The sequence below is a fragment of the Spea bombifrons genome, chromosome 7 (genome assembly GCF_027358695.1).
Source record: "Spea bombifrons isolate aSpeBom1 chromosome 7, aSpeBom1.2.pri, whole genome shotgun sequence".
In the NCBI taxonomy this organism is placed as follows: domain Eukaryota; kingdom Metazoa; phylum Chordata; class Amphibia; order Anura; family Pelobatidae; genus Spea; species Spea bombifrons.
Window position 1 is genome coordinate 13,363,469 of NC_071093.1, and position 17,627 is coordinate 13,381,095.

The 17,627-nt window shown below is 39.2% G+C and overlaps 2 protein-coding genes across 4 annotated transcripts; one reads left to right on the plus strand and one right to left on the minus strand.

Annotated features, from left to right (window-relative positions):
- Nucleotides 1-1,204: 1,204 nt before the first annotated feature.
- On the minus strand, nt 1,205-3,209 carry LOC128502054 (cytochrome c, somatic). 3 transcript variants are annotated; one of them, XM_053471751.1, is made up of 3 exons: nt 3,056-3,209; nt 1,741-1,917; nt 1,205-1,478 (listed from the first exon to the last, which is right to left on the minus strand). In XM_053471751.1, exons 2-3 carry the CDS (start codon nt 1,907-1,909, stop codon nt 1,330-1,332), a joined length of 318 nt encoding a protein of 105 aa, XP_053327726.1. In that variant the 5' UTR covers nt 1,910-1,917; nt 3,056-3,209; the 3' UTR covers nt 1,205-1,329. The 3 variants fall into 3 exon arrangements, with proteins under 3 accessions (XP_053327726.1, XP_053327728.1, XP_053327727.1); XM_053471753.1 differs by having other exon boundaries at nt 3,067-3,205; XM_053471752.1 differs by having other exon boundaries at nt 1,741-1,929; nt 3,056-3,204.
- A 2,332-nt stretch (nt 3,210-5,541) lies between these two features.
- RBM45 (RNA binding motif protein 45) lies at nt 5,542-17,337 on the plus strand. Its single transcript, XM_053471197.1, has 10 exons — nt 5,542-5,923; nt 7,214-7,336; nt 7,747-7,873; nt 8,336-8,458; nt 9,115-9,291; nt 10,383-10,512; nt 11,035-11,128; nt 12,940-13,106; nt 13,453-13,660; nt 17,061-17,337. The coding sequence occupies exons 1-9, from the start codon at nt 5,645-5,647 to the stop codon at nt 13,643-13,645; spliced, it is 1,413 nt and encodes a 470-aa protein (XP_053327172.1). The 5' UTR covers nt 5,542-5,644; the 3' UTR covers nt 13,646-13,660; nt 17,061-17,337.
- The last annotated feature ends 290 nt before the right edge of the window (nt 17,338-17,627 follow it).

A 17,627-nucleotide genomic window follows, 5' to 3' on the forward strand; every position in this document is an offset into this window, starting at 1 on the left:
TAATTAAGGTAATTGTTTAGAATATATTTAATTTAGACCTTTATCACACCAAAGCCATGAACTCCCTGTGGCACAACTGTCATTTAATAATCAGTTTCTTGCCCTTAAGGTCTCTCCGTTCTCTCACCTTTACAAAGACTGGCAGCCTCAGCAAAAAAATAAATGCATATAACTTTATAGATTAAGATGTATCACTCCTCTGTGTTCCGATATTCCTTGTCACTAGCTGGCTGCTTGAAATAACCAGTCAGTGGTAGAAATTTACTTCCGCTTAAATCTACGCTTTCCACACATGCACCGTGGGGAGGAAGGAGGGGCGTTGTCAAATGCATATGTGCGGGCGGCCCCTGAAACCCTCAGTTATAAAGAATGCATATTAAATTACTCAGAGCACATTAATATGCATCCTTTACAAGAAAAAGTATCTAATTGGTGGCAACTATACAATTTGCCAGGAGATGTGTAATTGGTTGATGGCAGAGGAGGCCCCTGTCGGCGACCAATAGAGTTGCTCGCACGGACCTTTAAAATCCTGGCGCCAAAGCTGCTGCGTAGTGCATACCGCATTAACCCCTTCTACAAAAGACGAACACGAAGAATGTACACGAATACATGTGCCAAACCGAACACAGGAATGGGTGAATCTTCGTGGAATACGAAGATCCCCCCCCCCCACAAGTCTATTCAGATGTGTATGTAAACAAGGTATTTTCAAAATCAAGACACTTATATAATTACAGTAATGGAAATGACAGGTAAAATACGGAATTTGTTTCTTTTACATTATATTTACATATTAAATTATATCATTTGGGTTATACTGGATCCAATCTGTCATACATTGACCTTGCTGTATTGTTAAAAAGCCTAATCACCTGACATGGGATTTCAAGTATTGAGTGGGATTAATTTTTTGTACACAATGAGCTTGATTTACATTATGTATTTTGACGTACGTTTGATTGTATGGGCAGGCGATCTCCAAAAATTGTGTGAATTTACCACTTGTTATACGTTAAAACATGTTGTTTACTTTATTACCTATATGCATTCACAACCTATTATTGGCACGCAGGTCGGTGTGACATCATAAAAACCTCCATGTTCATGGCAACCAAGCAGGAAATGCCAGAGGATAAGGTATTTGCAACATATGCTGTACTTGCTAGATTTTTATGCATGAATTAAAAAAATGCTCCAAACATTTCACTTTTCTTAAATGTTTATTAAAGCGGATGAGCAATAAAATAGGGACCGACACAAGTGAACCAGCAGAAGAAGTCAGTATAAGTTAAAAGACTGGTACTTAATTCCATCAAATTGGATGTATCATTCCGACGTGGCTTTCTTTAGATATGCAATTAAGTTTTGTCTCTCCGCCTTACTTTTAATACCAGCAAAAATCATTTTGGTTCCTGGAATAAATTTCTTGGGGTTTTCCAAATATTCAAATAAGGTCTCCTCTCCCCAAACGATACCTATTAAAATATATCAAAGAAAAAAAACGGTAAATCAAGAAGTATTGTCAAATAAGTTATGTTTGAGCCCACTATGCATAGACTTCCAAGCATTTCTGCATGCAAGTCAGTAGATATATCTTAGTGGATTTGAAACAAGGCAGGGGGTGGAGGAAAATATGTGCAATGAAAAGAAAAAAACTCAACTAGTTAATACCAGATAATTTCTTTTGACTTAAATTTTCCTTGAAAGTGCACTTTTTCCCCTTTAGTCCCCGCTTACCTTTGCTTTTGTTTGCATCCGTGTAAGAAAATCCTGGCGCCTGTCCTGTCTTGCGACCAAAGAGACCCCATAGGTTTGGTCCAACTTTATGTTTACCACCCTTTTCGACTGTGTGGCAGGTTGCGCATTTCAGCATAAATACCTTCTTTCCTTTCTCAAGGTCGGCCATATTGTACTCTATTAAAAATATTGAAAAAAAATGAATAGATAAAAATACAATTCTGACCATAACTGTTACTTTAAGTCACATCTGGTTGAAACGCTGCCAGCTGCTGTGAAAACACCAGCTTTTTTTCAGTAACGTGTGCATCTAGACCCATAAAACACTACAGCTTCAACCCAACATTTTCCTTAATAGTTCCTAATCATGTGAAGTGTAGTCAGATCCTGACCAGTTTGCAAAAAATACAGGTGTATTGTTTCAAAGACATTGAGAAACAGCTTAAGTTTTTCAGTTGCACAAAATATACATTTAATTGTTTTTCTCTGATCCTATAGGCTTTGGAATGGAACCTGACACCACATTCAGATTATGTTGTATAACACTAACAAAAAGGTTGTGCCAAGCTACTGCCACTGCAGAATTTTAAGATGTATTACTCCTCTAATGTCTTTTGTCACTGGCTGGCTGCTTGAAATAACCAATTAGTGGCAGAAATTGACTTCCATTTAAATCTGTGTTTTCCACACACGCTCCGCGGGGAGGAAGTAGGGGTGTTGTTAAATGCATGTGTGGACGGTCCCTGAAGCCCTCAGTAATAAAGAATGCATATTAGATTACCCAGACACATTAATATGCATTCTTTAGAAGAAAAATGTATCCACCAAGTATGCACTGGAGCTAATCGGTGGCAGCTATACAATTTGCCAGATGTGTTTGGCTGATCACATCTCCCGCATAGAAAATAGCCGAACACCATGGAAACCTGAAGAGACCGCTCGGCTATCATGCATTAGAGACATGACTGGCTGGAGTGTCCCTTTTAAGGGGATCACAAATAACAAAAAAAGCGTCTGATTATATACTGCGGTAAATAAAATGAATAATAAATAGTAATTCCAATGGTACATTGATACTATAGAGGTTTTTGCTGTCATCAGGGTGTTTTGGCTGTTCAGCCCCACGTGAACCGATGAGACAGTCAGCCATTTTAACAATGATCCCGTCCGAGTCTTGGCTTACTCCTTCCTTCCTCCCTCCCTGCCGGCTAAGACATTCGCCTTCAGCACAATTTCCTCCTCTTTGCTATGCGCCATCTGTTCCCATTCACCACTACACGCCTCACTTCATGTCACTAATCCATAGGCACTGTACCTGTGTCTTACCGCTCTTCGTTTAGGCCACTCGAACCCACAAGGTTATTCGTTCACCTCACGCGTGACACTGAAATACTGCTACTCGCTTTCCGGCCGGTACTTAAAAATTGCCCGCCCCTTACACTTTAGCGCTACCCATGACGACACTGCAGCAACACGAAGCGGCTATTCGGCGGCGTAGCTACCCTTGTCTTTTCTGCTATGCGATTGGCTGGTGACGTGTAAGGGCGTGACTTAATGTGATGTCCTAAAAAGGAAAGCATCGGACGCCCGTTTGACCTTGCGTGTTGGAGGACGTTTAGCATTTACGTTGTTATTAGTAGCGATTTCCGCGTTATGTTCCTGAAGTCATTAAATGCGTTTTATTCCTTCTCTAGATTTCGAATTAGTCAAGAATGTCCCTTTATCCTTGTAGGTTCCCCGTATATGTCTTATAGAATGGCTTGTCACTGACACGTCACTGTCGTTATCACTTAGCTTAAAAACCAATAGCAGACCACTTTATACAGGATGTGCTTTGCAGCCCAACAGAATAGTAGACGTAATTGCCATGGCAACAAGCAATGCTTCTGTTCCCAATAGCCCGTTAGAGTTTGCCATACCATAAGTAACCATAGGTGTTATGTCAAGGATAATGGTATTTGAGGGGGGGGGGCTATGGCCTCCATGATAACTCTTGGGCCCAGTAGAACCTAATGAGAGGGCATGCTGCCCCACCTATGCGCTCCCTGCTGCCCCACGTTGTTATTGGGGGCCCAGTCCTGTGGGCTGTGCTTGACATAGCACCTATGGTTACTTATGGTATGGCAAACATCTATGTGTAACATAGACACATAGATATATGGGGGGTCCTATAGGAAAACCCCAAAACAGAGGTTGATGTAGACTTGTAGAGAATCTCTTTTAACAGAGGAAGGTGAATGGAAGGTGTGACGGGCACGCCTCAGGTACCCCGGCTGTTTTTTGCTTCCTCCCCGAATTGCAAGGGTTAAGAAGGGATCAGGAACGGACTCTGTCCTCTCGATGTAATAGCACCGTAGCCCGTCGAGGCGTAGCCGAATACAGTGCTGTAATTGTCCTGAAAAGGACAATGCGTGATCCAGCGAGCCCCTGAAGCATTAGATGAGACTAATGTCCAGGGAAGTAACACACTCTATTGGGGAAGCACACAGGCTTATAAACAGGTTAGGTGAGCAAAAGACCGTAAATCATGTCCACATCTTCTGCCCTGCCTAGACCGTCCGGCACCTCGCTTAGGACACCGAGCCCCACAATGTCCATAAAACTTTAGCCGTCGTTCTCGGGATGATCCTGAAGGAGCGGCGATCCTGGGGTGCCGATGGATAGCTCGGGGTCCTGAGGATATCCTGTCCAAAAAGCGACGCGATCGGTCGAAGGGACCCAGAGCGGCAACAGTTCAAAGTTTCCCCGGGATGCGTACGATAAACGCACCGGCTGATCTCCGCTACCCTAGTGGTCCCAGCGGCCGGGGATCTGTAGAAGGCTCGAGGCTGTCTGTGTTTCGAGGGGCCAACATCCGTGGGCAGAGCATGTGGCGCATTGATACAGTAGGACGGGAGGGAGAACGAAGCACAGCCGATAAACACCACATATATATATATAGAAAGGAAATACACAACTCTAACATTAATTGATATAAGCGGGACTTATTAACCCCAGATGGTCATAATTATTATGGATGGCACTTATTAACCTCGGGCCGTCACAGAAGGGACCTAAGAAAAAGAGAGACAATGTAAAATGTGTTTAGGGAGTTATGCTTGAACTCTCCGAAGTAAAAACAGACATTTATGGTACGGAATGGGATACACTCAAAATTATTAAAAGGGATTTGGAGTGAAACCACTGCTGTCTGTAGTGACCATCGCGGCAACTTACCTGTGGGAGACCGGGGGTGCGCAAGGCCCCACACGAGGCTGCAGCTGAGGCCTCGCCGGGGCAGACACTCATGGATGTGTATGTATAAGTGTTTGTGTGTTAGCATGGATGTGTATGTGTAGGTTTTTGTGTGCTAGCATAGACTTATATGTGTGTGCTAGCATTGATGTGTATGTGTGTTCGTGTGCTATCATGGATCTGTATTTGTGTGCTAGCATGGATGTGTATTTCTATGTTAACATGGATATGTATGTGGCATTCTAGGCCATGGAATGGGAATGAGCAGACTCTTGCAGACTGGTTCACTCAGAGCACACCTAACAGTCCAGGATGTAGGTGTTACTCGGTTGTGTTTAGGGTGTTTTTGTTTGTTATTTATGCAACACATTAGACACACCTGGACTGTTAGGTGAGCCTTGAGCAGAGGGTTGAGGACCACTGACAGAGTCTGAGGGAGACCTTTTCCCTCCGAGACAACTACATCTTGTAATGACTATTCACGTCCCATAGTCTGCATGTAAGTCATCCAGCCTGTAGGGGTCGCTGTTTAACGGCGAGGCGCTCTGGATGACGTGCTGTTAGGAAGTCGCGTCATTGGTGCAGACATTCAGCGGTTGTTGTTGTTGTACATTATCTTAGGTTACCGCTAGTTTATTGTCTATTTTGTTACCTTTCATCTGTCGCACAGATGGAAGACAGTAGTGCGTTCCGCCCGTCAGCAGGTAATCTGGATGACCCCCCAAATAGCCGTGTCTTCCTGGTGGTCAGTAAATCGGTAACCGAGGATATGATTCGGGATAGGTTTTCTGAATTCGGTGACATCCAGGACATCTGGGTGGTAAAAGACAAACAGACCAAAGAGTCCAAGGGGATCGCGTTTGTCAAATATGCCAAGTCCTCGCAGGCCTGCAGAGCTATGGAGGAAATGCACGGCCGATGCCTCAGTGAGAGCAGCAAGCCTATTAAGGTGAGCTCCGTGGCAGACGGTCACAAACGGAGAAACGGAGAGTTAATCTAGGCTCACCTGCAACAAAGCAGCTGCCTGAATTAGAGATCCTCTGTCTGAATGGCTGTGTATACACTGTGAATAAAAGCAGTCTTTATATTGGGATTAGTAACCTGCTGCTTTTAAGATATGGCCGATCATTAACTCCCCAAAACAGGTGTTATGATTATTCTAAGAACACAACTGGATACTTTTCATACTTTGGTTCTTTTTAAATATTAAATGTTTATTTGTTATATGTTTATTTGCTTATAATTGAGGGTAAAGTTCTATGGCTACATAACACAATCCAATTTTTATCTGATGGATTTAATTTATTATTATTATATTAAGGCGCCGCACATCACGTGCCACAAATGCCACGTAACTTCAAGTTTGATTGTGGACAAATTGACTCATTCAGAGTTTTCGTTTACTTTTTAAGATGGCGTGTAAAAAAACAGTTTTTTTATCTGCTGCAATGTCCATGGGTTACTATCACTTATGTATCTAGTGAACATCCTTCCCTATCCTTCTAGTTGTGTCCTAAGTAAACAGCGACTATAATTTCTTTCTGTTTCACATGAAAGCGCACTTTTCCCGGCTTTTTGAGAAGCTAGTTCTCTCTCGGAAACTTACATGATGTCATGTAATTATGTAAACATAAGCCACGTATTGGCACAAAAGCAAACTATGTATGTATTTGCGACAGTTCTTCTGATGACCGCGCAGGCTAGAACCACCCGTCGTTATCTGATGCCCGGCTGCATCAACACTGGATGTACTGCCTGTAAATCACTCGGAAAAGTGAAACAAATATACTCTAAGCACACATTGTCACCTACCCCAGTGACAATATGATTGAGCCACATACAGAAAAACTCATTTACGCCCCTATTCCCATGATAGATTTATTCCGCACACGTGTATAGCAGGCCACCATCCAAACAATATGGCCAGTTAAGTAACATAAGGTACTGGGAACATATGAGTATGAAATAACAATGCCTGGAAATGACAGAAAACTCTGGGCTAGGGCAGCTGGCCCCGTTCCTCTTCACAGAGGCAGATTACTGTGTTGGGTTGTCTGGCTCCCTGGTGTCACAAGGCTCAATGTGTCCAGGCAATTATTGCCACTAAGCACACAGTATTGCTTTCTCTTTTAATTACAGAAAAGAGAGTTGTGGCTTCAGCTCTACTTCAGTATTTATTATGAACAGTCAATGCTGGCCAGTTTCTGCAGCAAGAACCATATACTTTTTGTTGTTTTAGGTTTTTATTGCACAGTCACGGGGTTCTTCAAGTCACCGGGATGTGGAAGATGAAGAATTAACAAGGATTTTTGTAATGATCCCTAAATCGTACACAGAAGATGATGTCAAGGAAAAATTTAAGGTATGGGCCGTTGTTCATATCATGTACATGAGCACTGAATCAGCCAAGCAATGTCAGGAAAGCACTTCCATTGCATTTGAAAAAGGGACAACATGAGAATTTAAAGGAGGACCCACAGCTGTCCTACGCGTTAAAAGTGCATATGGTTGTTGGAGTGTCCCTTTAATTCAGCGAGATTAAGAGTTTGTGTATTTCCATCAGTCTAAGAAGATCGTTACACAGCAAAGATTTCCTTACAAGGAAAAATAAAATGGGTATAGCCAATATTGCGTATTGTTTGTAACTCAGTATTGTATTTTTTTTTTCTTTTATTTATTACGTACGTCACAAATTCCCTGGGATCAGTCTGCCGCTCTCTGTCCATATTTTTCTTAAGTATTTTTTGAGATAACATCCATCTTTTCCTTTAGGCCTACGGACAAATTGAGTATTGCTCAATAATTAAAAACAAAAACACCGGGGAAAGTAAAGGATTGGCATACGTGCGGTTCCTCAAACCTTCACAAGCTGCCTTGGCAATAGAGAACTGTGACCGAAGTAAGTTCTGTTACACCCAAAGAAGCCTAATTGCTTTTCTTCAAGACCTCTCAGCTTCTTATATATAGTCACTGTATAAACAGATCTACTCTCCAGTCATGCAAAATACTGCTGGATCGTTTGACTATGGTACTTGGCCAACAAATTAATGACTGATAGCCAGAAAAGTCCCTGTTCTACACCATCAGGGGGAGTTTTAACCTAAAGCCATAAATAGAGATTTTTGATACACATACAATATGTATGTATAGCTGTCACATAGACATTAAGGTGGTTAAAATATATCTGACTGTGCATTTTTTTACTAACCAATATAAACATGCTGCAGCAGCTAAATTCATGGGAGTTGCTTGTGCGTTTCATTTATTTTGTACAGTTAGTGATAGAATAATATCTTGCATTTCTAAACTATCATGAAAAGCAAAAGAACCATGTATGCAACTTACTTTGTTGTCTTTCTAGGTTATAAGGCAATCTTGGCAGAACCTAAAAACAAAGGAGCAACTTCAGAGCCGGATTACCATAGCAGTCAGAGGCAGCAAGAACCATTAATTCACGACCACGCCACCGCTTTATATTCATATGGTATTATCAGTTTGGAATTATTTAACGGATTTTTCATTGTGAACAAATTCACTCTTAAAGAAAACTAGCACACCCTCACTCTTTTAAGGCTTTTTACCTTCTTGATGCTAACATAGAAAGAGTAGTTCTGCTGAGGGATCACTTTTCTTCAAAATAAAGCCATGTAATAATATGATATGTATTAGAACCCCACTTTATATGTTTAGTATTGGTGCAGCCATCCTGACTTGCTGTTGTCGTGATCTGCATGTTTATCGCTGACCGTTAATCTATCTCTTTGCTAGTGTTAGGTTGCACATTGCTGGTTCTGGCAGCATTTATAATGACTGAGTAACGGGACGGGGGGCTGCAGGACAAGACATCCATTAGATACGCCCCAGATCTCAGCTTTGCCGGTTACGTTAATTGAAAAAAACAAAAAGCACAAGTCATAAGTAGTTTTATTAAATGATTTTAGATATGTTAAAAGCTTTGAAGGTGATTGTTCCCCTTTAAAGAAAACCTTAAATCTGTGGCGCATTTGACCTATTTAGTACTGAGGGGGATATATGCATGAACCAAGTGAGATATATTATTTGACAATATTGTATATTCTTAACATGTGTATATATATAGTTTTTTTATTTCACTAAAGTGTACTTATTGTTTTTTTTAAGAATATGATTATTCTGCTTATGACAAGTTGTCGGATTCCAGAACCCAGGAAGCGGTGTCTAAGCGACTGATGGTGGTTTCAAGGGTTCCTCTGGTTCAAGAGCAGATCTACAGTTTGTTTGATCTTATTCCAGGACTTGAGTACTGTGAGGTGCAGCGTGATCTGTACTCTAGCTACGGTAGGTAAGGTGCATTGGAGTTTTCCACTGGCAAAATGTTTTGTTGTCCTTCTGCTTTCTATTTTTTTTTTTGTAAATGTGTTTATTTTCGTGAATCAATTTAAGGGGAATAAACGTTAACATTGTAGAAGCAATATACAGAAAGTGGAGCGCACCCCAAAGAAGATAAAAGGCGTACATAGTAACACTCCTGCATTGCTGCTAAAATAGTAATGACCATTATGTACCAAAAAAGAGCAAGAATAGAGCCATATGTTGCTTAACCTGTCACTATTCAAAGTACCCCAAGTTTGGGATTCCTATCTAATTTTTATGGCTATATTGCTTACCAAGGAGCAAGAATCAGTGGGGCTGCCCTGCATTTTAATAGACACTCAAGTAATTTAAAGGCTTCTCTGCAGGAGGAGCGCGCAACCTAAAAAGCAAAATGGCATAAGAAATCAGTGCATACCCAGCAAATACCATTCAAACCATACTCATTCCGATTCCCAGGGTTTGAATGGTATTTGCTGGGTATGCACTGATTTCTTATGCCATTTATGCTTTTTAGGTTGCGCGCTCCTCCTGCAGAGAAGCCTTTAAATTACTCTATTGCTTTTTGGTTGCCTTCTTCTCCTTTTTTTATTATATATGTGTAGGTTCTGGGCAAACCTTAGAGTTGGTGCTTCATTAATGGTGTTCAGAGAAGGCTTTAACTTGCTTGAGAGTCTCAGTGGGTTAACATGCATTGTCCTTGTAAGCAATGTAGCCATGTAAAATTACATAGGGCTCACCAAAATTGGGGTACCTTGACATAGTGGTGGACTAAGCAATGTATGGCCATATAATGTGACAAGATCACCATGATCTATGCCTTAGGTGTGTTTAGTATGTGCTGGGTATGATTTCTTGCTCTGTTTTATTGTAGAAGCAATGTTTATTTCTATGTCCCTCTCTAATTTTAGTGGCTGACTTGAGATATATGTGCACACCACATCTTCTGCATATCATAGCCTAGCTGAGAGATCCTCACTGTCAGGGTGCAAATCGCTTTAGGAATTTGGTTTTGATCTCCTATTTTTCCATAAAATGTATTTTTTTTGCCCTATCAGGACACGCCATAGTTCAATATCAAAACATCTCATCTGCTATTTATGCCAAATACAAGCTACATGGTTTTGAGTACCCACCTGGAAATCGACTTGGTGTCACTTACTTAAATGACGGTGGAGATGGCACAGAGTAAGTTTAATGTCGGGAACTGTCTTTTTCTGTTTTGATTACTAAAATGCATCCATTTGTTAGTGACAGGAAGTTTTTATGTTCTGAATTTAGACTTGCCGTTTTGCTCTATACACAGACTGACTTTTTTAATTTCGGATGTTGAATGTATAGCTTCTACATTCAGTGCTGCAGTGGGGATTAAAATTAGAAGAGGGTTTCTCCCTCTTGAAGAAAAAAAAAAGGAAGATCAAACAAGTTTTTAAAATTGTGATAAAACAAGCTGAAAAACAAATATAATAGTTAGAATATATGTTTACACTAAACATTGAAAGGAGCAATCATGTGTGAACAGACAAGATAACTAAGACAAAAAAAGCTCCGTTTTAGATTGTGTGAAACCCCCTGTTTGTGAAGAGAGCATAACAATACTTTATTTTGCGGTTAGTGACTTATTAACCTGCTATTTTGTGTATCTGCAACAGCAAATGAAGTCAGCAAATCAGTGCATTTCATTGTGGATATTTTCTGTTTGTTTTATAGTCTTCTTAGGAAAATGGCATCGCAGATGGTGGCGGCTCAGGTAAACTCAATGGTATGGAATTCCCAAACTCCTCAGCAGTATCCTGCAACTTCAGTAAGTGTCACTGTTCCTGCAACCTCTATTTTGTTACTCGTGAGGCTAGCCCCCTAGCAACAACTCATGGGTAGAATAGCACTCACCTGGTGGTAGCTCTCAAAAACTGTAATCTCTCTGCTTCCAAAAATACGTAACAAGTGGCCGAGCACAAGATCAGAGGACAGCCTTCAATATAGCCTTGAGTGGGATTTATTTAGTTTAACTGCCTTGGATGTGGAAGCACCTCTCCCTGACCATCATCTGAAATGGGTGTCAATGAATCCAAAGTGTTAACATTAGCTTGTCTGTAAATCTGGAATTGCAAAATCTAAAGCTAAACCATGTGCTTTCATGAACTTTGCAGCCAGACTCTCTGAGAATTGTAGAGCTTTAGATAGATAGATTTGTGTTGAACATGACAGTCCATGTTACAAATGTGTTAATCATCTTCTTATATCTGACCTTGGTTATAACTCAGGGAATAATTAATAAACTCAATAGTATGAGAAGACAATATGGGGTCTGTTAGAAGCATAGAGCCGCTGCAATCCATTTAAAGGGGCCAGATTATGGAGGAGCTCTTTTGTCCATTGAAAACAATCTACTATAATGACTAAAAGCGTCTTGTCAACTTTGATCGTGGGTTGAAATAGTGGATAGCGAGGTTTTAAGGGCCAAATATGGTACACCAAGGTCCTCCGCTCCGACATCCATCAGAACCTTCCTTAGTAAAGATGGAGGGGAAAACCCTATAAAACTCTCAGGTCTGTCTGTGGAATGGAAAGAGCATCGAGACAGAACTGTACTGCACCAAAGCAGGCGGATCTGCAATTCCCTCCATTCCGAATCTTGTTGGGTCTTAAAAATTGATTCAGGGTTTTCATATTCAAAACTGACTTTGGCACTGGTAAGCAATGACTTATTCAGACGCGACTCCATGCCAACTCTGCTTTACCTAGCAGTAAAGGTAGTTGTAGGCTCCTCTGGAAAATATTTGCTACTCATTGAGGCTTCCAAAGGAAAGACAAATGGGGAAAATGTAGGCAAATCTGATTGGGTTTTTACCTTGGCTAGGTTTCATTTTAGGTGCCGCCCAACTACACCCTTCTGACCGATGTTTAGGGCTTTCCTTTCTGAATATGGAGTCATGGGACAATCCCTGGGCTCTGTAGGGACAGGCCTCTGCACAAAAGGACTTAAGTCAAGAGAAGAACCCCTTCTTCGTGTCTGCAAAGGATTTCTTGGCCTTGTATGTTCCCTACACCCCTTGGATAAAATCTGGTCCTGATAGATTGAGGTTGATATGGTTGGGAGCTGATTTTGTCATGCCTGATCCATACAGCCAGATTGCCCGTCTAATGTCAGGGATATAACTAAATGATCAATAATTAGAACAGCCCACTTGTTGGCTTGTAGCAAGGCTGATGTGGAAGCCAGAAGTACTGCTGTTCCAGATGAGTCAACAATGCCTTCTTGTCTGGCATATGTAGGAGTTGACTAGCAGCCAACTTAAACTGAATATTTCTCAGAGACTGATACATGCGGCCATGTTTATGTGAAATGTATGAGGACAGCTGTGTATGGAGAGATCCACGACAAGATTTTAAGCATGCATTTTTTATGACAGGCACATATGATCGTATGTATATATTTTTTTGTCTGTGTCCCTTTTCTGGTTTATAAGCTAATAATGTACACTGATAAGAATTCTTCAACTTGGTGCCATAGGCTACATGGTGGGTTTCTCTCGTATCTCATAGTTGTGGGATCATGGAGTTTTGTAATAACTTACTTTACAGGGCTTTACAGATACATTTGTTTATCTGCAGGCCTATGATCGAGCATATACCTCCTCTGCCACATCTCAACTTCAGACAGACGCTACCCTTCCAGGATACAAAAAGAAGGCTCCAAGTGATGCACAGTCGAAGGAGAGGCTTTTTATTGTGTTTAATCCTCACCCATTATCCTTGGATGTAATGGAAGATGTGTTCTGGTAAGATGTTCTGTCTGTAATGAAAGCGGTATCTAAGCATATGCTCTGCTGCGGTATAATCCATGTATATAAAACCTCAAATAGTACATTTATAGGGGCTCTTGTTGAATGTTTTTTCTTTTCTTCTTCAGAAAGTGTACATAAAATACCTTATTCAGTTTTAGATGAGCGTAAACCATACTTATGCTATGAAACCGTTAATTTTTAAAACCATATTGCATTGGACCGGCTTAGAAGCCAGAATAGTTACACAGATTTTTAATGAAATAAACGGTCATAAAAAATTAAACAGCCAAAACAAATACATAAACTTTTATTGATTATTAATATTTATTATTTTTCCTAGTCGTTTTGGGAATCTAATAGAAGTGTATATTGTACCTGGAAAAAATGTTGGTTATGCCAAATATGCGGATGTGTCGAGTGCAAACGATGCTATTGCAGCTTTACATGGAAAGATGGTGAATGGAGTCAAGCTGAAAGTGATGCAGGCAGAGTCTCCAAGAGACGAGTCCAACAAGAGACAGAGAACGTACTGATTTTCTTTTATTCAGGTAAGTGCTAAACCCCACATTCTACGTTTCGTAGCACATTGTTTTGTTTTTTTAAATATACATTTTTATTTTTATAGTATGTTTTGTCTTCTGATTAAAATCTAAAAGTAGTCAGAGTCAAATTTGAACAGGAGGCTCTGTGGATAATGACACTAAGCAGAGCGGCTTGCTGGAGCCCATGGTTTTTATGGGAAAATGGCGTTTCATGTTATAATAAAAGCATTTTTTAAACATTGACAGATCTTTGTTTCTTTACCATTTATGATACTGAAGCAATCTGACCAACATTTTGTTGTGGATGTATTTCTGTGAAATATATATTTGTCACTTTTTTATGAAATATTTCTTTTTTGGGTTTTAGGAGTTTGAATGTTCTAAAATGCACCTTTTCTGTTTTATATTTTTTAACTTTCACAGCAGAAATACAATTTCTTTTTTTGGGGATTTTTGGTCACGTAAAACCCAAATCCTTTACTTTGGTATTTTAAAGGGACAAGCACACAGCGTGCTTCCCTGTCCTCTCCTCCCTACAGTACTCCACTGCAGTTTTGGTTGTAGTACATACTAACTAGGTTATGTTTTTCCAATACACCATATTTGAAGTTATAAAGCCTCTTTAATAGAGCCCTTGGTTTTATAGTAATTGCTTCTAATAAATTATAGCTGTATACTCCCTTGTTATTTTTTTTTTTTGTAAAACTGTTTATTCAAGTACATCATACATGAGAGTAAAACAGGCGTGTTCCACACTGGTTAGACACATGTTTGTACCACAAGAATGAAAAAGACACAATATCATGTATCAAGGACAAACCAACAAGGTGGTATAACAACTAGATGACATAGTATACTGTGTTAAAACGGTGCCAAAAGTCACGTGTTAATACAGGAATAGGATCAAAATCCTATTTGCATTTCAAATGTTTGCGGAAGTAAAGCTATGCATTCGTACTTGTTTTTTTTTCTTTTCTTCCATAAACGTACTCCCTTGTTATATTTGATAAAGGGTCAAAGGTGTGTCGGCTTTTTTGTGCTTTTTCATCTTTACATAACTGGGTGCTAGGTATATAAATGTTTTTATATTATAACGTGATAATGTATATATGTAATTTTCATACAAGCTAGCTGTTATCTCAATTCTTTAATAACGACTCTTGACAAGGAGAACATACGCCTCATTTACCGAGCTCCTACATTAGGATGTACCTAGGCCAAACCATCAACATTCCCAAAATGATTAAATGTAGGTACTCATTTCTGACCTCAACCTATCCCTAGCAGCGCTAGTTTTTTCCTGTTTCCAAGGGATCGGTATGCAGAGAGATGCTAAAAATAGGCAGTTAGAGATATTTGAGAAGCTTGTGTTTGGTAACGAATGTCTTCGAACCCTTCATTCTAATTTAGCGCGTAGCACGTAGATCAGTGTGAATTCTCCAGTTTGTTTGAAATCTTACGGCTAAATCAATAAAGGATATCTTAAGAAATGTCTGTGAGACGCTCAGCTCTTTTTGTTTTCTTATCGCAGCCTCTTCAAAGTGTATTATCATGTTGTTCTTATCTGGCTAGAAAGTGTTATGAAAGGTGCTGTTCTACCTCTTCTATGTTTAACTGAGTGGCCAAGCCTTTCCCAGGAATAATTTTAAATCCTATTGCATTATTGATAATTTTTGCTAGGATCACTTAATAGTCATGTGTCACTAATGCGACACTAATGTAGATGTTGATGGTTGCTGTCATAGAAACTTAAAACACATGTATGTTTTTATGAAATCGAACCTAGAGAGTAAAGAAGAAAATGACAGGTCCTCCAGGTGTAACAGCATGCTTAAAATTAAAAAATATGTATTTATGAATAGTTGTAGTCGATCAGAACAATTACTCTTAACCAATAAAAGCAAATGTATTTATTTTTAACTTTACAAGATTTCACCCAAAGATTTGTTAACTGAGTGGCTTGATTTACTCAAAACATGAGCTCCAGAAGCGTTGTTGTCATGGAAACAGGAGGTGACTCTGAGCACCATATGGGTTATTTTTCTGTTATATGACTGCATCATTTGTTATAAATACTGTGTATGATTAAGGTCTCATGGAGACAAAAAATTGCTGAAAGTTCCCCCATACAATTGGTAGCTATGCTTCCTCTCTATTAAGGTTCAAACAGTCCCTTCTTCTAGGAGAATCTGCCTGAGGTTTAAAATGAAAAGCTAATATACGAGCCAGTGGACATTCTTCCACGTCCAGCTTAGCCCGCTGTTTAGTAAATAAACCCTTTGAGCTATTATAATGCACAGACACTTCAACACCAGGATCCTACACAATGAATTTGTTAATATTTGATTAATTAAATGTTTACGCTACTTTTCAGTGTGTCTGCCGCTACCAAACACTATCAGATGCAGATTACTTTATCATGAAAATCATTTAAAAGAGGTATAAGAGTTCTATGCACACATTTTTTTTTTTTTTTTTTTGCAACTTCGTGTTGATAATGTTCTTAATCCAAATTGTATGGAGGATGTGAATCCAGCGCTTGTCTGGATTCTCTTTCTCTTCCAAGCAAGTATACAAAGTTGCCAATCCAGCCCATATACTTTTACATCTTGTAGCGAACCTCATGTTAATCAGTTGGTTGTTCCAATATTTTATTTAGAATGTAATTGGCTGCACTTGTAGTACATTCATTCATACTGCCCATTCTCTAGCTATTTATATTTACAGCAAATCCATCGCCAAATAATTTCCGTGGGCAATAGCATAGTTACAGCTCGGCTTAAATATCCCCCTTTTATATTATTTTTTTTTAAAATGAAATATTTTATATTTTTCCTTTGTAAGCTTAAATGTTTTCAATATTCTGTTGCCCGTGCATATGTTATCAAGCAGAGTCTTGATTAACTTAGAACACATGGGAGAAGACCATAAGTAACTGTGACTTATGTTTATATAGTCTTATGTGACCCTTGTTAACAGTTTTTTTACATGGAAATATAGGCACCAAATAATGGTATTTGCCAGTAAACAGTGTTTCTGAATCTTTCTTCCCAAAAGAAATCAATGTAGCACCTGATTTTATTATATATATATATATATATATATAGATAGATAGATAGATAGATAGATAGATTATATATATATATATATATATATATAATTTTTTTTTTTTTTTAACCCCTCCTAGGATAGGAACATTTTAACCATGCATCTGCTGGTAAATCTAGATTGTGTATAGATTTATTGTTCATTTCTAATATGTACTTGGACAAAGATTCAAGGTTGTCAGATGTTTTCGTTTACCCACCAACTATATTCCGTTCAATGCATTTGGTTATTTGATTGAATGACTTGTTGACATTGTTCAGATAACTGTTTTCATAACTGTATTGTGCTCTTTCTACAGAACAGAGACTAAGTTATGACATGACCCTCAGCTGACTGACTGAATTGTGACTGGAGACAGCTTTTATGTAATTTAGTAAACAGTTGTATCAAAATTCCTTTTCACGGAAGAAAAAAAGATATTAAAATATCTACATTTCGGGAAACTTTTTTTAATGGTAATTATTAATAATAATGCAAGTTGCAATGTTTCGTCAACCGTTTAACACATTTTTCATTGTTCGAGTTATGCAGAACCTGTATTTCTTGCCTTAAATAAATGTTTTGATTTGAAAAGTCATGAGTGTGTGTTATTTTTTCCAGTGGTTTTACTTAACTTACATGTCTATTAGCTATAAAGCAGGAGGGATGCGAAAACAACAATGTTAATATCTAAGCACTTCTTCCTCCGTATAGCCGGTGGGTGTTTTTAACTAAAAATGAACACTGCTGGAATAATGGCAAAGCTAAGAACAACAGAAGCTGGCGCTAAAGAGACAAAATTTATTGAGATGATGTAATACCGCAGAGAGGTCTTGGACAATTAACAGAACCGTGATCTATGTAGTTAGTATTATTAATAGTACTC

Bases quoted from the DNA above. Each gene is read 5' to 3' on its own strand.
- RBM45 (XM_053471197.1), top strand. From the start codon at position 5,645: ATGGAAGACAGTAGTGCGTTCCGCCCGTCAGCAGGTAATCTGGATGAC. The intron at 5,924-7,213 runs GTGAGCTCCGTG...TTGTTGTTTTAG, and splicing joins AGAGCAGCAAGCCTATTAAG to GTTTTTATTGCACAGTCACG. The intron at 7,337-7,746 runs GTATGGGCCGTT...CTTTTCCTTTAG, and splicing joins ATGTCAAGGAAAAATTTAAG to GCCTACGGACAAATTGAGTA.
- LOC128502054 (XM_053471751.1), bottom strand. From the start codon at position 1,909: ATGGCCGACCTTGAGAAAGGAAAGAAGGTATTTATGCTGAAATGCGCA. The intron at 1,479-1,740 runs GTAAGCGGGGAC...ATATTTTAATAG, and splicing joins GGATGCAAACAAAAGCAAAG to GTATCGTTTGGGGAGAGGAG.